At 38.9% G+C, this 21,566-nt stretch overlaps 1 protein-coding gene and 1 long non-coding RNA gene across 6 annotated transcripts; one reads left to right on the forward strand and one right to left on the reverse strand.

Moving 5' to 3' along the window:
• Window positions 1-3,372: 3,372 nt before the first annotated feature.
• Window positions 3,373-6,295, reverse strand: LOC144037322 (uncharacterized). The gene is made up of 2 exons (XM_077548714.1): window positions 5,690-6,295; window positions 3,373-5,286 (listed from the first exon to the last, which is right to left on the reverse strand). Exons 1-2 carry the CDS (start codon window positions 5,811-5,813, stop codon window positions 3,608-3,610), a joined length of 1,803 nt encoding a protein of 600 aa, XP_077404840.1. The 5' UTR covers window positions 5,814-6,295; the 3' UTR covers window positions 3,373-3,607.
• Window positions 5,052-13,225, forward strand: LOC144037325 (uncharacterized). Of its 5 annotated transcripts, XR_013288876.1 has the most exons (7): window positions 5,052-5,309; window positions 6,589-6,681; window positions 9,503-9,616; window positions 9,988-10,250; window positions 10,367-10,519; window positions 11,867-11,947; window positions 12,672-13,225. It is a non-coding gene; the product is annotated as an uncharacterized LOC144037325 (long non-coding RNA). The 5 variants fall into 5 exon arrangements; XR_013288879.1 differs by lacking the exons at window positions 5,052-5,309; window positions 6,589-6,681 and having other exon boundaries at window positions 8,247-9,616; window positions 12,672-12,858; window positions 13,048-13,225; XR_013288877.1 differs by lacking the exons at window positions 5,052-5,309; window positions 6,589-6,681 and adding an exon at window positions 8,248-9,142.
• The last annotated feature ends 8,341 nt before the right edge of the window (window positions 13,226-21,566 follow it).

Raw genomic sequence — 21,566 nt, forward strand, 5'->3', positions numbered from 1 at the left:
TGTTTTGACCAATCACGGGAATGGACAAAAACGTCGTCTTCGGTCTCGTCAAATGGAGAGAGAAAAAACACGAACATCTTTACCAGATAAAAATGCACAAAGCCCCGCTGTTCAACATTCAACAAGGAAACGGTAATTCTGCAAGGACAGAATTAATTGCAGCGTCCATTTGTCCATGTTTGATTAGTTTTTTGGTTGTTGTTTTTTTTGCTTTCTTTATTAATTCAAACTCCAACATCCAGTTCAAATTCAGCACACAGCCAGAACGGTGCTGCCAAACAAGAAAAAAGTTTAAAAAAAATTTAAGTTATTAAATACCGATAAGGCTTGCTTCGTCTTAACCCTCCTCAATGTCCTTCAAAACCCTTCAATTTCCCTACAATAAATCAAAAACAAAGGTCGACATTTAATAAATCTACATCTGTGAATGAACTGCTTTGCCATTATTATATGATACGATATACTTTTATTTTCCCCGTGGGGAACTTTTTCCTGGACTCCGTCCAGCTGCAGTTTACAGTAAAGAGAAACAACAGAATAGAAAGAGATAAAAATTAAAATTAAATAAATAAGAAGTGCAGCAATAAGCAGAAGACTTCACAGAAGTCTTCACAGAAGTGTACATGTGTAGAGAAGTACATACATGAGGACTGCGCACACCCATATACACACACACACACACTCCTATATATATATTACACACACACAACATTGCACCATATATCTTATTGCACTGGGTTAACGTCGGTTGTTAAGTAGTTTGATGGATGTCGGCAGGAATGAGTTCTTGTAGCGGTTCAGCCTGGTTCTGGGGGCCCTGAATCTCTTGCCGGAAGGCAGTAGCTGGAACTCATGATGCAGAATGTGAGTCGGGTCAGTAATAATTTTCTTTGCCAGTCTGGTGACGGACCGCTCATAAAGCATCTGTAGGGAAGGATGATTCCTGACCCCCATGATCTTCATGGCAGTCCGCACCAGACCGGCAATCTGTGACCTTGACTGCACAGTCAGGTTGCCGTACCAGGCCGCAATGCCGTGTCTGATGATACTTTCCAATGCAGCCCGGTAGAACAACAGCATGATCCTCTGCTCCACTCCATAGACCCTAAGTCTGCGTAGGAAATAGAGACGCTGTTGGAGTTTGGAGCAGAGACTTCCAACATGTACCCTCCAGCTGAGTGTGTTGTCGATGTGGACCCCCAGATACCTGTATGAACCCACCTGGCTGATGTGGTTGTTTTTAATGACGACTGACCTGTGGTCACCAACAGTTTTTGGATCAAATATCACCTCCGTTGTCTTCCCCACATTGAGCACAAGATGATTCTGGTCACACCACTGGACAAATTTCTCTATTTCTGAGAAATAGTCCAGTGGGCTACCGCCGGCCTGCAGCAAGCTGACGATAGCTGTGTCATCAGAGAACTTAATGATAAAGTTCTCTGGGTGTGATGTCACACAATCATTTGTGTACAACGTGAAGAGGACCGGGGAGCTGACGCAGCCCTGTGGGGCGCCTGTGCTTATCAATCTGGGCTCCGAGAGGGAGCTGTTGGCCTTGACTTGCTGTGTGCGCTGTGTCAGGAAGGAGTGATACCACCTCGAGATGTACGGATTCACATTAATCTCCTTCAGTTTACCCAAAAGCAGGTGCGGCTGCATTGTGTTGAACGCTGAGCTGAAGTCAACGAACAACACACGTGCATAAGCTTTCGGGCCGTCTAGGTGTTTGCTGACCAGATGTGTGATGCTGTTGATAGCATCGTCAGTGCCGCGACCCGGCTTGTAGGCAAACTGAAGGGAGTCTAAGTGTGCATCCACCTCCCCCCTGAGCCGAGTCACCATCAGCCTCTCGAAACACTTCATGACAATGGAAGTTAGAGCCACAGGCCTGAAGTCATTATTGACCACAGGACATTGTTTTTTAGGAACCGGGGTGATTACTGATTTTTTCCAGAGACTGGGAATGGAGTGTGAGTCCACAGATCACAGAAGATGGGCTGCCATGCCGCTGTGAGCTCCTCTGCACAGGATTTTAGCAAAAGGGCAGATATCCCATCCGGTCCTGAGGCCTTTTTTGTGCAGACAGACCTAAAAGCAGATCGGACGTCATGGGGATGAATCACCAGCCTTGAGTCCTGCTCATTCACTGAAATGGACCTCAGGACCTCCCCACATTCAGAGGAGAAGTCCTGGGTTTTGAATCTTAAATAAAAGTCTTTCAACTCCCTTGCCTTCTGGAGGTCATTTAGGGTGCTGAGACCTTTTTGAGCAGGAGTCAAGTTGGTGATCCTCCTCATGGTGTCCCACATTTTCTTGGAGTTGTTAGCAGCAAAGTGTTGTTCTATAGTCTCTTTGTGATTCCTTTTTGCTTTTTTAAGCATGTGTTTGAGTTCTTTTTGAACCAGTTTGAGCTGGGCTCTGTCCTGGTTCTTAAATGCTCTTTTTTTGCAGTTAATAAAAATAGTGGGCTTGAGGACCCGGGGGAACATTCTAGGGGCTCTGGGACCTGGGGAAAGAAAGGAGTGGCGCCCGTGAGATCCCACATTGATTGCTGCAGGTGCGCATGTGGCCACATAGCCACAGACACGAGGACGCCCAACATATTGCACAAGAGAATCTAGACCCATACTACGCCTGTCGAGTAAACTGCTCGAAGTAGCAGGGAATCCGTCAAGACGGTAAGCATATAATTAAATTACCTGTCATAAGTTTACTACCCGCTGATATCTCTCACATACAATTAGGGCTCCATTTCAGCCTCCCGGCACCTGCGCAACACCCCGGAAGCAAGGTAGCATTTGGGAGGGAGCATTGTCCAAAAGGTATGACCTGTTTACTTAATTGAGTACAATTCTCCTATCAAGAGTCTTTTATCTATATTTACCTTCATTATTATTATTTAAGTATTATAATAATGGGATAAGCGGTAGAAGATGGATGGATGCATTCATTCAGTTACACAATGCAAGAAACAATGTTTGTCTTTGTAGGAGGGCCCAACCAGGAGCTCTGTGCCACTGTTTATCCCCCTGACCCGTTTTATGTAATTGGCCTTTTACTGATTTCCACCCCTCAGCATCCATATTCAATAAAGGCTTTATAGGGCAAAGTGCAATATAGATGTGGCCGGCATCCAGTCTGGCTCTGCCAGCTTAGTGGCTGCCGTGAAGAAATATTATTTTTTGCTGTGTGAATTATTTAAAAGAATTGCTTGCCCCTATACAAAGTAATTACAGCCTACTGTAGATATATTTCTGCAAAGAATATCATGGCAAGACAAATTAAATGTGGCATGATATGTGGAGTAAAAAAACAAAAGGCGGCAAAATATACAGACAACTTAAATAACTTTGCAACACGGAAGAAGAACCCCGTTAGCGAATTTATTAGGGAAACGGATGACAGAGAGGCATGGAGGGCCATGATCACTGATGTCTGTAGCAGACCCGGCACATGAAGAAGAAATGTACGCACATAAAAGGGTTAAGTCAAGACACATACAATATACAATGCAAGTACACAGATCCTTCGTTCATTCAGCGGTAGACAGGATTTCTGCACCATTTTAAAAGTCAATTCATAAATGACGTCATATCAAGCTTCATTAATCACGGCTATTCTCACCAGCACACCTGTGCCTCTTAGCTTTGGCATTACTTGAATATCTTTGACCACAAACAGAGCAAGCAAAATGCTCCTCTCCAGTGTGGGTTCTTGTGTGCCTTGTTAAGTGTGCCTTGTGAGTAAACTTGTGACCACAAACTGAGCAAGCAAAAGGCTTCTCTCCAGTGTGGGTTCTTGTGTGCGTTGTTAAGTGTCCCTTGTGAGCAAACTTGTGACCACAAACTGAGCAAGCAAAAGGCTGCTCTCCAGTGTGGGTTGTTGAGTGCACTTTTAAGGTTTCTTTTTGAGTAAAACATTGACCACAAACTGAGCACGCAAAAGGCTTCTCTCCAGTGTGGGTTCTTGTGTGTCTGTTTAAGTTTCCCATGTGAGCAAACTTGTGACCACAAACCGAGCAAGCAAAAGGCTTCTCTCCAGTGTGGGTTATTGTGTGCATTTTTAGGTGTCCTTTTCGAGTAAAACATTGACCACAAACCGAGCAAGCAAAAGGCTTCTCTCCAGTGTGGGTTCTTGTGTGCACTTCTAAGATTTCTTTTCTAGTAAAACACTGACCACAAACTGAGCAAGCAAAAGGCTTCTCTCCAGTGTGGGTTCTTGTGTGCACTTTTAAGATTTCTTTTGTAGTAAAACACTGACCACAAACTGAGCAAGCAAAAGGCTTCTCTCCAGTGTGGGTTCTTGTGTGCACTTTTAAGATTTCTTTTGTAGTAAAACACTGACCACAAACTGAGCAAGCAAAAGGCTTCTCTCCAGTGTGGGTTCTTGTGTGCATTTTTAGGTGTCCTTTTCGAGTAAAACATTGACCACAAACCGAGCAAGCAAAAGGCTTCTCTCCAGTGTGGGTTCTTGTGTGCGTTGTTAATTGTGCCTTGTGAGCAAACTTGTGACCACAAACCAAGCAAGCAAAAGGCTTCTCTCCAGTGTGGGTTCTTGTGTGCGTTGTTAATTGTGCCTTGTGAGCAAACTTGTGACCACAAACTGAGCAAGCAAAAGGCTTCTCTCCAGTGTGGGTTCTTGTGTGCACTTTTAAGATTTCGTTTCTAGTAAAACACTGACCACAAACAGAGCAGGCAAAAGGCTTCTCTCCAGTGTGGGTTCTTGTGTGCACTTTCAAGCTTGTTTTGTAAGAAAAACGTCGGCCACAAACTGAGCAGGGAAAAGGTTTTTCACCAGTGTGGCTAATCATATGTCTTCTCAAATGAAAGTTGCTGCCAAAAGTTAATTTACATAGAGAACATTTGCTGCCAGTGTGACATGTCACGTCACCGTCAGACTGTTCGTCATCAGTGCAAGGAGAGTGTGGCGCGTCTTCAGCATCTGACATTAGAGCTAACCGGCTGTCTGCTTGTGATCCTCCACGGTGGTCCTCATCATCTTCAGTTGTTATCAGTTGTCTTGAGCTGCTGCTTGAAAGCTCCGCCCCTTTGTTGTTTTCATATAGACATTCATCTTTAGTCTTCAAATGGAAATCACTCCCGGGCAACTCTGTGAACTCCTCCTCCTCTTTGATGTATAGTGGCAGCTGCTCCTCTTTATTTATGTTGGGAGGGTGTGGCTGCTCCTCTTCTTTAACCTGGAGAGGCTCCAGGTTGTCTTCCTCTTTCACGCGAGGGAAGTCTGACTCCTGCCGCTCAGGACAAAGATATATTTCACAGACGTCTGCGGGACACAAGATACACAAGGTTTGGTAAATGCACTTTACATAACATAACCGTTATGTATTTTATATTTAAGATTATCACATTGGCCACGCGAGCGCAATAATAACAAAGCCGGGAAAACGTACGTGTGTATACGTGTATGTGCGTGTGTAGAAACAACAGATTTGCCTCAGCTAGTAAAAAAAAAAAAAAAAGAGCAATTGCTTAGTGCTGTGTACAAGTGACACAGCGATGGGAAAATTGAAAAAGCAGTTCTGAGAAATTCAATTAAGATCTGAGTAATGTACCAAAGCGACAGACAAAAACTGTAAACGTAAGGTAACGAAGTGGCCGGATGAAGATTCCTTTCAAAATAAATAAATACATATTGTTTAAAAGTATTGATTAAGCAAGCGACAAACCTGCTCTGTTCAACACAACACGAGGCTGCTTGCACACAGCGTCCAGCAGCTGACGTTGTCGCTCGTTCTCCTCCTGTGCTCCACAAAGCTCTTTTTCGCACGTCACGTTCGTTGCAGCACACATATTCACGATATCAGCGACACTCTATTTTCACACTTGGCGTCTGCTGAGCCAATGAGTCGCTAAAAAAAAACGCGTCTCCTTTTTTGGTGGCTAGCAAGCTAAGCTGAGCAAAGCAAAGCTAAACAAAGCTTAGCAAAGCTAAGCTAAGCAAAACAGGGCCGAGAGATGTTAACGAGCACCGCCTGATACGAATGTAAACAGACACGAAATGTAGCAATTATTTTTGACTTCTCTAAAGTAGCGACGCACGCACAGTGTCGATGTTTAAGTCGATTCAGTCAGAAATCAAGAACGATTATACAGTACAGGTATAGCGAAAGCGTGCGTGTCGACGCCAAAGTGGCTTGGAACGGAGTATCATCGTCACGTGAAACCTACGGCAACTCCAGCTGGACAAATCTCATTGTCGGGGAAAACCATGATGTAATAATAAACAAAAAGATCACGCGGAACGATATAGTTACCAAGAGAACAAAAGGGACACATTAAAACTGCATTTGGACGAATAAGAAGCACGTGTAGTACCTGTACAGCGTTGTTTTAAAGCTGTAAAGTCGTGCTCCTCAACAAAATTGCTAATCAGCGCAGAGCAGCGCATCCACGAACCTGAGCACTTATGACACGTAAAAATAAAGCTGTATTCCTGAAGCGAAAACATGAAGAGTTACAACAGTTTGATGACCTCTAAATATAGGTGTGTGTGTGTGTGTGTGTGTGTGTGTGTGCGCGTGCGCGTGTGTGTGTGTGTGTGTGTGTGTGTGTTTGTGTAAAATAGTGGGCTTCAGGACCCGGGGGAACATTCTAGGGGCTCTGGGACCTGGGGAAAGGAAGGAGTGGCGCCCGTGAGATCCCACATTGATTGCTGCAGGTGCGCATGTGTATGGAAAGCCATTTGAGCATTTATTCCATATCCTTGATATCAGACAGTAGTATTTCTCACTAGGGCAGTCTTTGCCAGCACTAGTTGGACAATTAGCCACACTAGCTATGCACTTTGTCACTAGTTGCACAGAAGCTCTGACTAGTCACTCATTTTCAGCAACATGTTAATTAGTCAAACGTGAATTCTTCTCACTAGTGACATGTGTCCTATGATTTCCTTGCACTAGTTAGGGTGTGAGAGCTGAAACATCCACTAGTTAACAAGTGAAAGAAAAACCACTGACAAGTTAACTAGTGAACGGTTCTTGAAGTCTACATGTTGAACTAGTGACACGCAATTGTTTTACTAGTTAACTAGTGATGCCCCAAATATCCACTAGCTACACTAGTGAGACATTTTGACTGAACTAGGTCAACTAGTGAGGTCCAAAACGTTCACTAGTAGAACTAGTGGATGCCAACATGCTCACTAGTAAACTAGTTACACTCCAAAAATTAATGAGGAGGTGGGGCCGACGTGCATCCAGGATTCCTATTGGTTCTGCAGTTAAAATACACCAATCAAGATTCAGATTTTGTCATTATCCCACCCACTTTAATTGCACGTTTTACACTAGTTTATAAGTTGTCCTGAGGAATTGGAGCTTGTTAGCAAGTGGATGCTTATTACGGATACATGTTAACTAGTGAATGCAGAAACCCAGACTACACAATTACTTGCATCTATTTGGACCTTACAAGCTAACTAGTGAGGCTCAAAATGTTCACTAGTTAACTGGTAAATGCAGAGATATTCACTAGTTACACAAGGTGGGGTCTTTATGATGCCACTTGTTAACTAGTGAAACACGTGTTTTCCTACAAGTAAACTATCTGCGTACAGAGTGAGTAACTAGTAAACTAGTGACACATATTTTCTGATCACTAGTTTACTAGTAGAAGGTATTTTGTCTCACGTGTCGGCCTCAAGACTGAACTTGTACAGACTTTGACTGTGCAAGTTTCACATAAATGCTCACAAGCTGGCATGTGCACACAACTACTTAACCAGTGAAAATAATTACATTTTACTAGTTGACATGTTTGCCAGTTACAACACTTCACAAGTTCACTAGTTGTGCGCACATGTCAGCTAGTAAGCATTTTTGTTAAACTAGTATGATGTAAAATACGCCTATTATACTAGAAACATCAACTAGTGCAACAAAATTCACTACATGTTAGATATTTGTTGTACTCGTTGGGCACAGTTGCTTACCAGTGCTACATAAGGGTCCACTAGTTAAAAGACATGCCCAACATGTAGGAAAAATGTCTAACGTGTTCTGTCAAATCTTGTACAAGTTCATTTCTTGGTCTGACTTGTGAAAGAAAATGTCTTCCACTAGTTAACTAGTTAAATAAACATCAGTGTCACTTGTTAACTAGTGACCCAGTCCGGATGTAACTAGCTTGCAAGAGAGAAACCAAGTGATTCACTAGTTAACAAGTGAGGTCAAAATGAGCCCAACTAGTGCCACAAGTGGGTATATTTGCGTTTACTAGTTCACTACATCACATTTTATACCTCACTAGTCAGCTAGTAAGGTTGGGAAGATACCAACTAGTGTAACTAGTGGACATTCTATGCCTTCCTAGTTAACTAGTAATAAATGTTAACTCTTACAAGTGAACCACTAAGGTAAGAAAAAACGCAACTGGTGATACCAGTGGACATTTGGCCCTTACATGTCAACATGTAAAATGCAACAATAGCCCATAGACGTCTTGAGTGTGACTCAAACGCCAACACGTTCACTAGTGGACTGCATGCAAATGAAGCAGGCGGGACAAGAACTTTGATTGGTGGGTATTCAAATTAGATGTCTTGAAGCTTTAACCCTTAAGTGCCTGGACCGCAATAAATGTAAAGAAAATCAACTGTATTTACAAAAAACAAACAAAACATGCTTAATTCATCTCGCCCCTATCAGTAAACTAAATAAGCATTATGGCTGTTTTCAGTTTGTTTTATTTTTAAATATCTGGATAAGTACTTTTGCACTGTATAGATACAGTGCAGTATACAGGCATGGACAAAGAGTGACCAGTGGGTGGCAGTATGCGTATCCAACAAAGTTATTTGGCGGGCCTCCTGCTGATTGCTGACATGAGCGGGTCTTCACCTGAATCTGCCTCAGAAAGTGGATTTGATGAAGTTATTAGTCGCGTCTGGAATGCACTAGATGTTGCAAGACGAGAACTGGCGGCGCAGATGAATGGAAACAACGTATTGCGAGCCACAAGGAACACATTTCGGAGACGCAGAAGAGCACACACGACGACGACGACGACGACGACGACGACGACAGCTTGGCTAACTTTTTGACATGGCTAATTCAATTAGTGCTACTTACAGCTAGCCGGCTAGCTACTGTAAGACTGTCTGTCAATCAATACTATTAGGGGTGGGTGATATTGCCTAAAAATAATGGCACGATATTTCAAAGAAATTTGCGGTGACGGTGTTGTAGAGGCAAAAAAAGCAGTCTTGAGCCATGGAACTGATTCTTTAGTGGACCAGTACTTGATTAATTTGCAACATTTGGCGTGAAAAAAAGTGTTCTTTTGAAGATTCTTGAGCACATGTTTAAGAATGTTCATCGCCCACCCCAGATGTTCGTCACGAAATTTAAATGTATTTATTTTTTACCCCACGTCCCATAATCTACTGTATTTGTATAGTTTTATGATGAGATTACGATACCCCATTTTGCCGAATGTGCTACTGATAATTGCATCTCATTAACACATTCTTATTAATACAGAAACACAAGGAACAAATGGAATCTGGAGAGTAAGGCTCTTTCTGTTGCCAAATGCTGATCATCTCGCTGTTCCATCGGCTTCACAATGCTGTCAACTAACCAGAATTGGTTTGGGTAATGTACACACTATTGATTTGCACAGTGAGATTGCATTTGTGTTTTATTTTTTGTGTATGCAGAAAATCTATGTGTATTATTGCTTCGTTGGTTGTGCAGTATTGTAGCGTAAAATAGAAAAAAAACCTAAGTGCTTTTTAAAAAAAATATTAACTACATTCTGGCAGCTTTATGCCAGTGACGTTTTTATCATGAGGTATGCACAAACACAGACATAACAAATTTTGTATACACGCAGTATAACAAATCAACCTATAAATAAAAAATAGCACAATTAGATAGATAGCCAGATTTAAAAAATGTTTAAACTTGTTGAACCAGTACTGAAATAATATTGTTAGATATATATTTTTTTTATTGTTTTCCAGGGACCCCAAGTCATGAGCTACTAGGGGCAACCTCCTCTCGATGTTTTGTGCAGTTATCATGGACTCTTCCAGAGTTTAATAACTACATTTGCCAAAGCTTCCCCTCTGTTAGCCTAAACGTAGTTGGCTTTCACCTGGCAAGAGCTGACAAATCGAGGCTTCTGAGTAAAATTCAGGCCAATACTTTGAAGGACCTCAGAAAAGCAGTTGGCAGAAGCAGATTATATATTCTTCCCCAGACAAATATTTCACTGCCAATAGAGGTTAGTGTTTGTCTTTGTATTGATCAAACATTCCTTTTTTTATATTAGCGTAGTGACTTACTAATAAGACAGTTTGTGTTGACTTACTAATAAGACAGTTTGTGTTGTCGATTTAGATCACTGAATCTGAAAGGACACCAGAGACAATTGCTTCTTCCACTGCTACCACAACAGCCTGCAGACCGGAACCGGAAGTCTCACACAATAATCAATCTCAATCACTTTCATCATCAGCTCTCAGATCTCTAGCCTCAGCTGCAGTCCCTCAGGTCATGCTCTCTACTTCCTGGAGTACCAATACACTTGCCATTTGTCACATCTAACAGCAATTCTACATTATAATAATATATATTTTTTTTAATCTAAAGAAACAGAATTTCGATATTTATTTGATTTGAATTTACAGGTTTTTCCTATTTCAAAAAAAAAAAGATTTAATTTTCAAAAATAGACTGTTTTTACCTGAATGCAAAAATAACAAAATCTCTGTAACTCTGACACAACATTTCACAACTTGATATTTCTGTTGTTTTACAGAAAAACGTATTAGTAATGCATATATTTATTGTTAAAATAGGTTCACAAATAAATCGTAATTCCTCAAATATTTGTCTGTTATTTAAGGTAATAACCTCTCAAATTTATGCAACTTTAAAACCCTTTAAAAATGAGAGACATTTACAATTTCTGAGAAATTAATACTAAAAATGTATAATTGTACGATAAATTCTTAATTAGTTGACTAGATGGTAACATTCATTGACATTGTATTAACATTTATTTTGAAAGGACATCTAAAGAGGCATAGGGAAAATATGAGAGGATAAATAATATGCAAAGCAAATAATTGCAATTGATTTAGGGATGCCATGGGGCATCAGCACTACCAACTAAGTATACATTTCATGTGATCTAAAATTGCTAAAAACAGCAGCGACATGGTTCAGTGGTAAAGTTGTTGGCTAGTATCCATTAAATTGTGGGTTTGATCCCCTTTGTGACCATAATGAAGTATCCTTGAGCAATATACTGAACTCCTGATCCTGCATCATCAGAAGGTGAATGAGTAGTCAAAATGTAAAGCTGTTTGAGGACATCATAAGGTGGAAAAGTGCTATATACGGTAAATGAATTGCAGTACCATAATGTAAATTGTTGAAATTTTAAACCCAATATCTAGTTTTTCAACAGTTTTTTTTACATGTTTCGGAAGCTGAATCGCATTATTTTTTGTCATAGCCTATACTGTTAGGGTGACCAAAAAAATGGGAACTTTTTTTTAACAATCCAATAAAACCAAGTGTGATGGAAGAAACATATTTTGTTCATAGTAATTGAAACCTTAAAACATGCCATTTACAATCAAACAATGATGGAATCCCAGCTGAGCTGTTGCAGCGGTCAATGAGGAATCTCGACAGCAGATTTCAATGGATTTGTACAGGAGGATGTTATCTCCAGGATGTAATAAAAAGAAAAAAATTCCAAGTATTGTTTCTTAACTGGCATGTTTTATGAGAAATAATAAATGTATGTTATTTGACTATTTTTTTGGTGCTGGAAAATTCCAGTTTTTTTTTTTAAATTATTAATTTGTATTTTTTTTTTTTTTACAGTGTAGTACAAGTTCCCAGTCTTTGCCTACATCCATGGACAATGAAGGAAGTACACCAAGGACAGACTTCAGCGCAGTACTCGTAAGTATTTGTAAACAATACTGTATTTTGTGTATACTTGATAATTCAGACTGAAGAAAATGGTGGTCTAAATGTTAATGATTTGGGTTTGGAAGTAGGAATGCACGATAATGTCGGTGTCCGATTATTATCGACAATTATTGACCAATTTGACGTCAAACAGATAAACCAGATAATGAAGAAATCCGCCAATATTAATATCATGTCACGTTGCTCCATCTGTTGTGGTTGTGCCCAACTCCTCAACCACTCCCCTCTTCTATGGTAATGTCGCATATTTGTCACATCGTGTTCACAGAAGATGCATTATGGCGACATGGCAGTCGCCATTGTGGGCTTTCTTTACTGTTTCTCCCAAAAATGTTACCCTTACAGTTTTTTGTTGCAATTTTTAAACATGACTGTTTTGTTTTGGCAAACTCAAAATGGATTACTGGTTGTCTGAAGCAGAGATATCAAGAAAATTCAGCTTCATGGTGCTTTACACAAGGTTTCATTGTATTTGTAGTATGTTAGAATTATAGTAGGACTCAAAAGTAAACACACACAAGTTAATTTTGGAAACAATTATCAACTTACTTATTGGTTATCGACATCGACACTTTCTAAATGATTGGTTTATCGGTATTGTTTGAAAATAGCATTATTTTGCATCTCTATTTGGAAGTCACCCTTTCTGTGTACACCTCAATAGAAGAGAGCTGAATGTAACTCTTTCCAACAGGAGTCAAGTTTGGATCCTGCACAGTGGCTCAATGCTGGGACCCCAGATGTGATGATAAATAATCAGTCATATTGAGCATGTTCTAGAAATATGACTATAGGCTTTATCATTTTATGCCATTATTACATGCACCATGTCTATTTTTCAAGGTCTTCTACAGAGCAACATGTTTGGAACCTATGAACAGGTATTTCGTAGGTTTAGAAACAGGAGCCACATGTTACATTGTATTCTATTCAATGTCAATTCTGTCCTCAACACTTGTGCTGTGCTCTTGCTGTATACTGTATATTGACAGAGAGCTAAACATTTCAACAAAAAAATACTTTGTATGTTTGTCACTTATAAGCTACTTATATTTTCTTTACTATTGAAGATGTGAAACCAGAAGATGAAAATGGAACAGCCTCCTCCGTTCCTGAGGTGGTGCAGGCCCACAAGGATCTGTCTCAGAGTCTGTTCCACATTAACTGTTTTTAACTGAACTGCAAAAGGCTATTGTTGATGGGAAAATTAATATGCAGGGTTTTTTTTAATAAATAAAAGAGAAACTGCTTGGCATAAGAATGTATTTTTATTTGTGACATAAACAAATGTAATGTCTATTTGGACCAATCTGCAACTTCCTTGATTGCCCACTAGACCGCAACTTTTAGAGCCTGCAAGAAGATGTCCTGACCAGATTTGAAAGAATAAGAGGTTGGATTTATTTGCTGTAGTGCAGCAAGTCTTTCCTCTGACAAAAAGCATTGAATGGCACATACGAGGATTCGGTGCACTGTTCACTGCCATGGTCCAAAGGGAGGGGCTCTTCATATTGATGAATCTGGAATGTCTAATGAATTAATTAATTAAAGCTACAGTAACTCCCAAGAAAATGAAAATTTACTGTAAATGTAAAGATTTACAAAAGGTCACAATATACTTTCTTTTCCCCAAATTAGCATCTGTCAAAAGGTCGGAAGTTATCACTGTGGATTAAAAAGAAAAATCTTGGACGATGTTTTACACAAAATTATACACACTACTCACAAAAAGTTTGGGATATTTGGCTTTTGGGTGAAATTTCAGGACAAGCCTAAAATGCATTCAAACCTTCACAGGTTAACATAATGTGACCTTCCCTATGCTTTTGAATGCACATGTTCAACTGTCAAATGTTTCAGTACTTTTTGCACAAGTTGCTGTTCTCTGAGAAGGAGCTTAATGGCAAAATTCACAAATGACATTGCTCCAGCTCATGGAGGTGGTATCATCAGGGAACGGCTGTTGGAACTGGTGTACCTCAAATGGAATGGCCTGCACTTTCTCCAGACCTGAATCCTATTGAAAAGCTGTGGGATCAGCAGAGTCGCCGTATTGAGGCTGGAGACTCCAAAACCTCAATGCCCTTCAATTAGAGTGGGATGCCATGCCTCAGCAGACAATTAGTCGACTTGAGAACAGCATGAGATGTCGTTGTCAAGCTGTAATTAATGCTCAAGGGCACATGGTGAATTATTGAGATGTTGAAATTTCTGGTTGTGGGGTACCCACCATTGTTATTTTTTGTTTCAATCAATTGTTTGAGATGACGAAATCACCAGTGCATCGTTCTACTTAGAGAGGTATTCCAGTGTGGTGGAACCACTCAAAATGTCCTACATTTATGTATTGATATCATTGTAGCTTGAACTTTTTACATTTTCCATAAATTTCACCTGAAAGACAAATATCCCTAACTTTTTGTGAGTAGTGTATATATAATTATTCTGTTTGAATATATGTATTTGCTTTATTCTCGTGACTGGTTACTTTGTAGATTCTCAATGAAGGCATCAAAACTATGTATGAACTGATGTGGAGTTATGTACTTAAAAATATATATATTTTATATTAGATATTCTTTCAAATAGCCATCCTTTGCTCTGGTTTCTTTTCTGCATACTCTTACCTCTGGAAACTCCTTAAAGACAATTGGAAAACCTTTTCAGGTGACTACCTTTTGAAGCTCATCGAGAGAATGCCAAGAATGTGCAAAAAAGTAATCAGAGAAAAGGGTGGCTTTTTATTTGTGTTTATTTTATTATTTTTACATAACTCCACATGTGTTTGTTAGTTGTGAGAATCTACAATGTACTGTATATGGTCATGAAAAATAATCAAATGTATTGAGTGAGAAGGTGTGTCCAAACTTTTGGCCTGTATTGTATATATATGTTTTAAAATACTTGTGTCATTATATATGTAATGTCATCCTAACAGGAATTGGTTGTTAACTGATGACATTTCGACAAGCTTATATTCTTTAAGCTGGAGCATATCCTACCTGCTTTGAGCGAGTGCTGTGGTCCAGGACTAGCCAGTAAATCACATGAAAGAAATTTGGTTGGATACCTGGGTTGGTGTAGTGTCCTGTAGAACTGGTCCGGTCCTAGGATAACAAACTTTTAATTTTTAATGATTTATTGAAATCAGCAGTAATAGTCTAAATTTCAAATGACTTTTATTTTAAAATGTAACATCAGATTTTGGTCAAAGTGCTTTTTTCGTTGAACACCTGGGGTGGTGCAGTGTCCTGTAGAACTGGTCCGGGTCCTGGCCACAAACCTTGACTTTTTTAATGATTTTTTGTGGTGTTGAGTAGCTTTTATTTTGAAGGTGGTCAACGCAGGGGCTTTTCGGTATGTTACTGTAATGCACAGTATGGGCTCTTTGCACAAATCAATAAAAGCTTACTTGTTAACATGTGAAGGAATATTTTGATTACTATATTAAGTGTAATCTTTGCGTGTCCAAAATAATTGTATTCAGGATCTGATGAAGAAGTTTTCTTGCAAGAATTTATTTAGAGGCCTCTAAAGACACAGTCAGGACACCACATCAGAATGCAACGTGGATCCCCCCAAGTGTGTGACAATTTACAGAACATCGACTCATTTATGCTCAAAAGATAAAAGGTTCCTCTTCCCCTCCTAAGTTGATTAAAGAACAGACATGTCGACTCCTAGTGACCAAATGTGTGATGTTATTAGTAAGCAGACGTGATGTTATTAGTAAGCAGAAGTGATGTTATTAGTAAGCAGACGTGATGTTATTAGTAAGCAGAAGTTTACATACAGACATGTTGATTCCAGGTTGAACAAAGGTGTAATCTTATTAGTAAACAGACATTTACATTCAGTTCCCCTTCTTGACTGGGGGAAAAATGCAATTAGGATCTAACCCCAGACTTTTAGACTCCAATGCCAAAAGGCTCTAAATAACATCATGCACATTCCTATCTTCAATAGCTTTGAGGGTGAGAGGATAAAATAAAGTTCACAAAATCATTACTCCACTGTATTCTATTAAACACTCATGATTATATCACATCTATATGTCTATAAGTAAATTCAAAAACAGTAAAACCACAAATTAAAAATATCAAATGTCTTCACATATAAGCTCAATGTAAGCTTACATGTTAACATGTACACTCAATAAAAGCTTACATGTTAGCATGTAAGCTCAATGTAAGCTTAATTGTACACTCAATGTAAGCTTACTTGTTAACATGTACACTCAATAAAAGCTTACTTGTTAACATGTAAGCTCAATGTAAGCTTACATGTTAACATGTACACTCAATAAAAGCTTACATGTTAACATGTACGCTCAATAAAAGCTTATTTGTTAACATGTAAGATCAATGTAAGCTTACATGTTAACATGTACACTCAATAAAAGCTTACATGTTAACATGTAAGCTCAATAAAAGCTTACTTGTTAACATGTACACTCAATAAAAGTTTACTTGTTAACATGTACGCTCAATAAAAGCTTACATGTTAACATGTAAGCTCAATAAAATCTTACTTGTTAACATGTAAGCTCAATGTAAGCTTATTTGTACACTCAATGTAAGCTTACTTGTTAACATGTACACTCACTAAAAGTTTACTTGTTAACATGTACGCTCAATAAAAGCTTACTTGTTAACATGTAAGCTCAATGTAAGCTTACTTGTTAACATGTACACAATGTAAGCTTACTTGTACACTCAATGTAAGCTTACTTGTTAACATGTACACTCATTAAAAGCTTACATGTTAACATGTACGCTCAATAAAAGCTTACTTGTTAACATGTAACTTGCACGGTGTGCATGTTGACATGCTGCCCTCTAGTGGACATTTTAAGGAATAAAGATAACTTTGAACACTTACTCGTCCAGACGTGTTCTTACTCCGCCTACATTACCCAGGATGCACCAGACAAGATCTGCGTGACTTCGGACAACCAATCAGCCAATCATGATGCATTTGCTACCACCACCAGTTTGAACAGATTTAACAACAAATGACAATTCAAATCCTCAAGAAGGGCAAATTTATTTCAGAACTGTTGCACTGGATTTCTTTTTATTTAGTATAGCATATAAAGTGGTAAGTGACTGCTCTGTGTTGACTTTTCATAGATACAAGGGGCAGTAAATGACTGTGGAAGCTCAAATTCAGGCTTTACAGGGTTAAAATTTTCCTGGGTTGAGCTCTGATCATAGAGCCAATAGGAGTTACCCACTTATGGCATTGTCCGGCCTCCTGATTAGCATTTAGCGTAACTCGTGCCACCAGTGAGCAATTTGTTTTTCACTTGTTCTACTATTGAACATTTGGGCATCATAGCTACCTAGCAAATTCAAAAGACTGTAACACTAGTTGACTAGTGAGCATGTTGGCATCCACTAGTTCTACTAGTGAACATTTTGGACCTCACTAGTTGAACTAGTTCAGTCAAAATGTCTCACTAGAGTAACTAGTGGAAATTTTGGGCATTACTAGTTAACTAGTAAAAACGTTTGAGTGTCACTAGTTCAACATGTAGACTTTAAGAGGCTTTCACTAGCTAACATGTCAGTGTTTTGTCATTCACTAGTTAACAAGTAGGTATTTCAGCTCTCACAAGTAAGCTAGTGCAGCAAATCAGAGGTACCTAGTTAACATGTTAGAATAATTCACGGTCAACTAGTAAACATGTTAGAACTTTTGTGCCTTACTAGTTAACTAGTAAGACTTTGAACATTACTTGTTTGGTCCACTGGGCAACTAGTGCATAAAAAAGCCGACTAGCTGCGACTTTGGCACTACATGCATGCTTATATGTGTCACTAGTTAGACTTGTGTCAGCACTAGTTGGATTAAAGAGGCACAAGTTGCAGAAAATGGGTGACATGTCAGTGTTTTTGTACAAGTAGTACGACAAAGCGCATAACTAGTATGGCTGAATGTCCACCTAGTTCTGACAAAGACTGCACTAGTTAGGAAACACTACTGTCTGACATCAAGGATATGGAATAAATGCTCAAAGGGCTTGCCATACATGTGGCCACTGAAGGATTAAATTATAATTTGTAATCTTTTGCGTGTTCAAATAAATCAAAGATGAGATTCTTGTGAAGAGGGTCCTTGCAAGTTGATTTATTACAGAGATCTCTGGTCACACAATTGAATATCACCAAAGCAGTGTCATCCAAGAATGTGTGTCCTCTTTTGCCCACACAACCTTTTTATTCAAAACATCAGGAAACGCCTCTGTCATCCCGTGAGGTACAGAATGAGTTTGCATTTTGCCAGTAAACTAGATCGTCCTTGAACTTTCACATTTAGACAAAACAGGTTCTCAGTATGCTAGATTGAACTTGGACTTTCACATTTAGACAAAACAGGTTCTAGGTATGCCAGATTGCACTTTCTTCACATTTCGACAAAACAGAATCTCAGTATGCCAGATTGCACTTTCTCAAACAGGACAAAGAAAGGGAATTTAGACAAAACAAGATAACAGATAGGTTAAGGCCGAGTTATATTGAGTTTAACATTTATTACACCTGCTCTACACATCTATAACTAAATTCAAAATGGTTAAAATATTAAATAAAGCATTAAAAATGTTAACAATGTTGACACCACATAGCCACAGACACGAGGACGCCCAACATATTGCACAAGAGAATCTAGACCTACGGCAACTCCAGCTGGACAAATCTCAATGTCGGGGAAAACCATGATGTAATAATAAACAAAAGGATCACGCGGAACGATATATTTACCAGGAGAAAAAAAGGGACACATTAAAACTGCATTTGGACGAATATGAAGCACGTGTAGTACCTGTACAGCGTTGTTTTAAAGCTGTAAAGTCGTGCTCCTCAACAAAATTGCTAATCAGCGCAGAGCAGCGCATCCACAAACCTGAGCACTTATGACACGTAAAAATAAAGCTGTATTCCTGAAGCGAAAACATGAAGAGTTACAACAGTTTGATGACCTCTAAATATAGGTGTGTGTGTTTGTGTAAAATACGATACGATACGATATACTTTTATTTTCCCCGTGGGGAACTTTTTCCTGGACTCCGTCCAGCTGCAGTTTACAGTAAAGAGAAACAACAGAATAGAAAGAGATAAAATTAAAATTAAATAAATAAGAAGTGCAGCAATAAGTAGAAGACTTCCCAGAAGTTGTTGACATTTAACATTTTCATTTTATATTTTTACTGTTTTTGAATTTACTTATAGGTATATAGATGTGATATAACTTTGTGTAGTTAAATGAATAACACTGTGATAATGATTTTATGAAATACATTTAAACTTCTCACTCCCCACCAGCTCTTGAGATAAGAATGTGTATATTTTAAAAGTTGTCAAGGTCTCATGTCATTAGTCATTTGGTCGTAAAAACTGAAGGTCCAAGGTCAAAGCCTGTCTACATCATTTCTCCGAAGCTGGTGGGGAGCTGAGATGATCATGTCAGTATCATGTGTCTGCTTATTTTAAACACTATCTCTTTGTTCAATTTAAGAGGGGGAGAGAATCTTTTTCACTAGTATAAAGCGATTGGGTGTTTCCATATTCTACACACTGGAGGCTTATCATGACTGTTTGAATGTAAGCTTTTTTCCTGTGTCTTAAGAGCTCTTAATAAAACCTTGCAAGGAAAACTTCTTCATGATATCTCAATTCTGATTTATTTGAACATGCAAAAGATTACACTTAATAAAGTAATCAAATAATGCCTTCAAAGTCTTCACAGAAGTGTACATGTGTAGAGAAGTACATACATGAGGACTGCACACACCCATATACACACACACACTCCTATATATATATATTACACACACACACACAACATTGCACCATATATCTTATTGCACTGGGTTAACTCTTTCCCTGCACTGACGTTAAAAGACGTCAAGTAAAAACCTACGGAGGGCCGCCAATGACGTTAAAAGACGTCATCCAATTTAAATTATTATTTTTTTTAAACGGGTGGAGGAAAGCCTTGGCCAGCTGTGGTGAAAGTTTCAAGCAGATCGAGTTAGCCTAATGACTATTTTTGGCCCCTAGATGGCAGCAATGACTCTCTTTTGACAAGATTGGGTAGGCGTCAGTAGAAGACGTGAGGCGGAGCTAGAGGGGACAATGGCTGGGGAAGGGAAGAGAACATGGCGACCGGTTGCAAGCAGCTCACGCTCGAGCAGTTTTTTTCAAAGACGAAAAGCATCGACCAACGCTAAAGAGCACATTGATGACGACGATGATCATCATCGATGATGATGATGGTGACTCCGAGGTTGGAAGCATAGACGCGGCAGTAGAAGACGTGAGGCGGCGCTAGATGGCAGAGGAAGCGAACAATGGCGACCGGTTGCAAGCAGCTCACACTTTGGAATTTTTTTCAAAGACGAAAGGCATCGACCAACGCTAAAGAGCACATTGATGTCTTTTTATGGAGAGCTCAGTATTGTTCATTCGATTTGACATGTCATCAATGCTCTCCTTTTTTATTTTTTATAAATTTTTTTTTAATATATATATATATATATATATATATATTTTTTTTTTTTTGTATGTGGGTGAGTATGTGTATGTGCGTGTGTGTGTGCGTGCGTGCGAGCGTGTGTGTATTCATCAGTTCACCTAAAACCTATTAAAAAAAATCCCATACTAATATAATATAATAATAAATTGCCAAATGCAGAAACATCAATGTAAGTTATCACGATGTGGTGGCTCTCGCTAACAGACAGAATTAAGTAACCAGAATTAGGTTAAAAAATTCTATATACGTAGACCATGTTTCTATAAATTTTGATATTTGGTTTTTATTTGAGGCAGATATTTTTTCCATTAAAATGTGATTTATGAGGAGGTTAGACCATTGGTCGATATTCAGATTTTGTTTATTTTTCCAGTTAACAAGAATTGTTTTCTTTGCGATAGTAAGGGCTACAAGTGTAGATTGAAATTGTTTATGTGGTAAGTCAGTTGTTGTTAGGTCACCTAGCAAACACAAGTTTGGAGATAAAGGTATCCTACAGTCCAAAATAGCGGAAAGTTTTTCTCAGACTTTAGTCCAGAAATACATAACCGGAGTACATAACCATAAAGCATGAACATAAGTGCCTGTAGTGTTTTGTAAACATTGGAGAAAAATGTCGGAGTCTGAGAGTCCCATTTTCTTCATCATATATTGAGTAATGTATGTTCTGTGAATAATTTTATATTGGATAAGTTGTAAATTTGTGTGTTTTGTCATTTTAAATGCGTTTTCACAAACTTGAATCCAAAAGTCAGATTCCGGAGCTATAGACAAGTCTGTCTCCCATTTCGAGATGGGTAAAGACATTTTATCAGTATATGAAAGTAACTTATATATTTTTGAAAGTTTTTTTGTTGTTGTCGGAGAAAGCTTGTTAATATCTTTAGCTAAAAGAGGTGGTTGGAGCGTACCCCGAAGTGTTGGAATTTTTTTCTTTATCATATTTTAACTCTTTTACTGCCAAAAACGTTAAATGACGTTCTGCAAAAACCTACGGAGGAGCGCCAAAGACGTTAAAAGACGTCCACCCATTTTTTTGTTTTTGTTTTTT

Source organism: Vanacampus margaritifer, chromosome 17, assembly GCF_051991255.1.
Source record: "Vanacampus margaritifer isolate UIUO_Vmar chromosome 17, RoL_Vmar_1.0, whole genome shotgun sequence".
Classification (NCBI taxonomy): Eukaryota; Metazoa; Chordata; class Actinopteri; order Syngnathiformes; family Syngnathidae; genus Vanacampus; species Vanacampus margaritifer.

Excerpts from the sequence above, each read along its gene's own strand:
- LOC144037322 (XM_077548714.1), bottom strand. The coding sequence starts at position 5,813 with ATGTGTGCTGCAACGAACGTGACGTGCGAAAAAGAGCTTTGTGGAGCA. Across the intron at positions 5,287-5,689 it reads TGTTGTGTTGAACAGAGCAG|ACGTCTGTGAAATATATCTT; the intron begins GTTTGTCGCTTG and ends TGTGTCCCGCAG.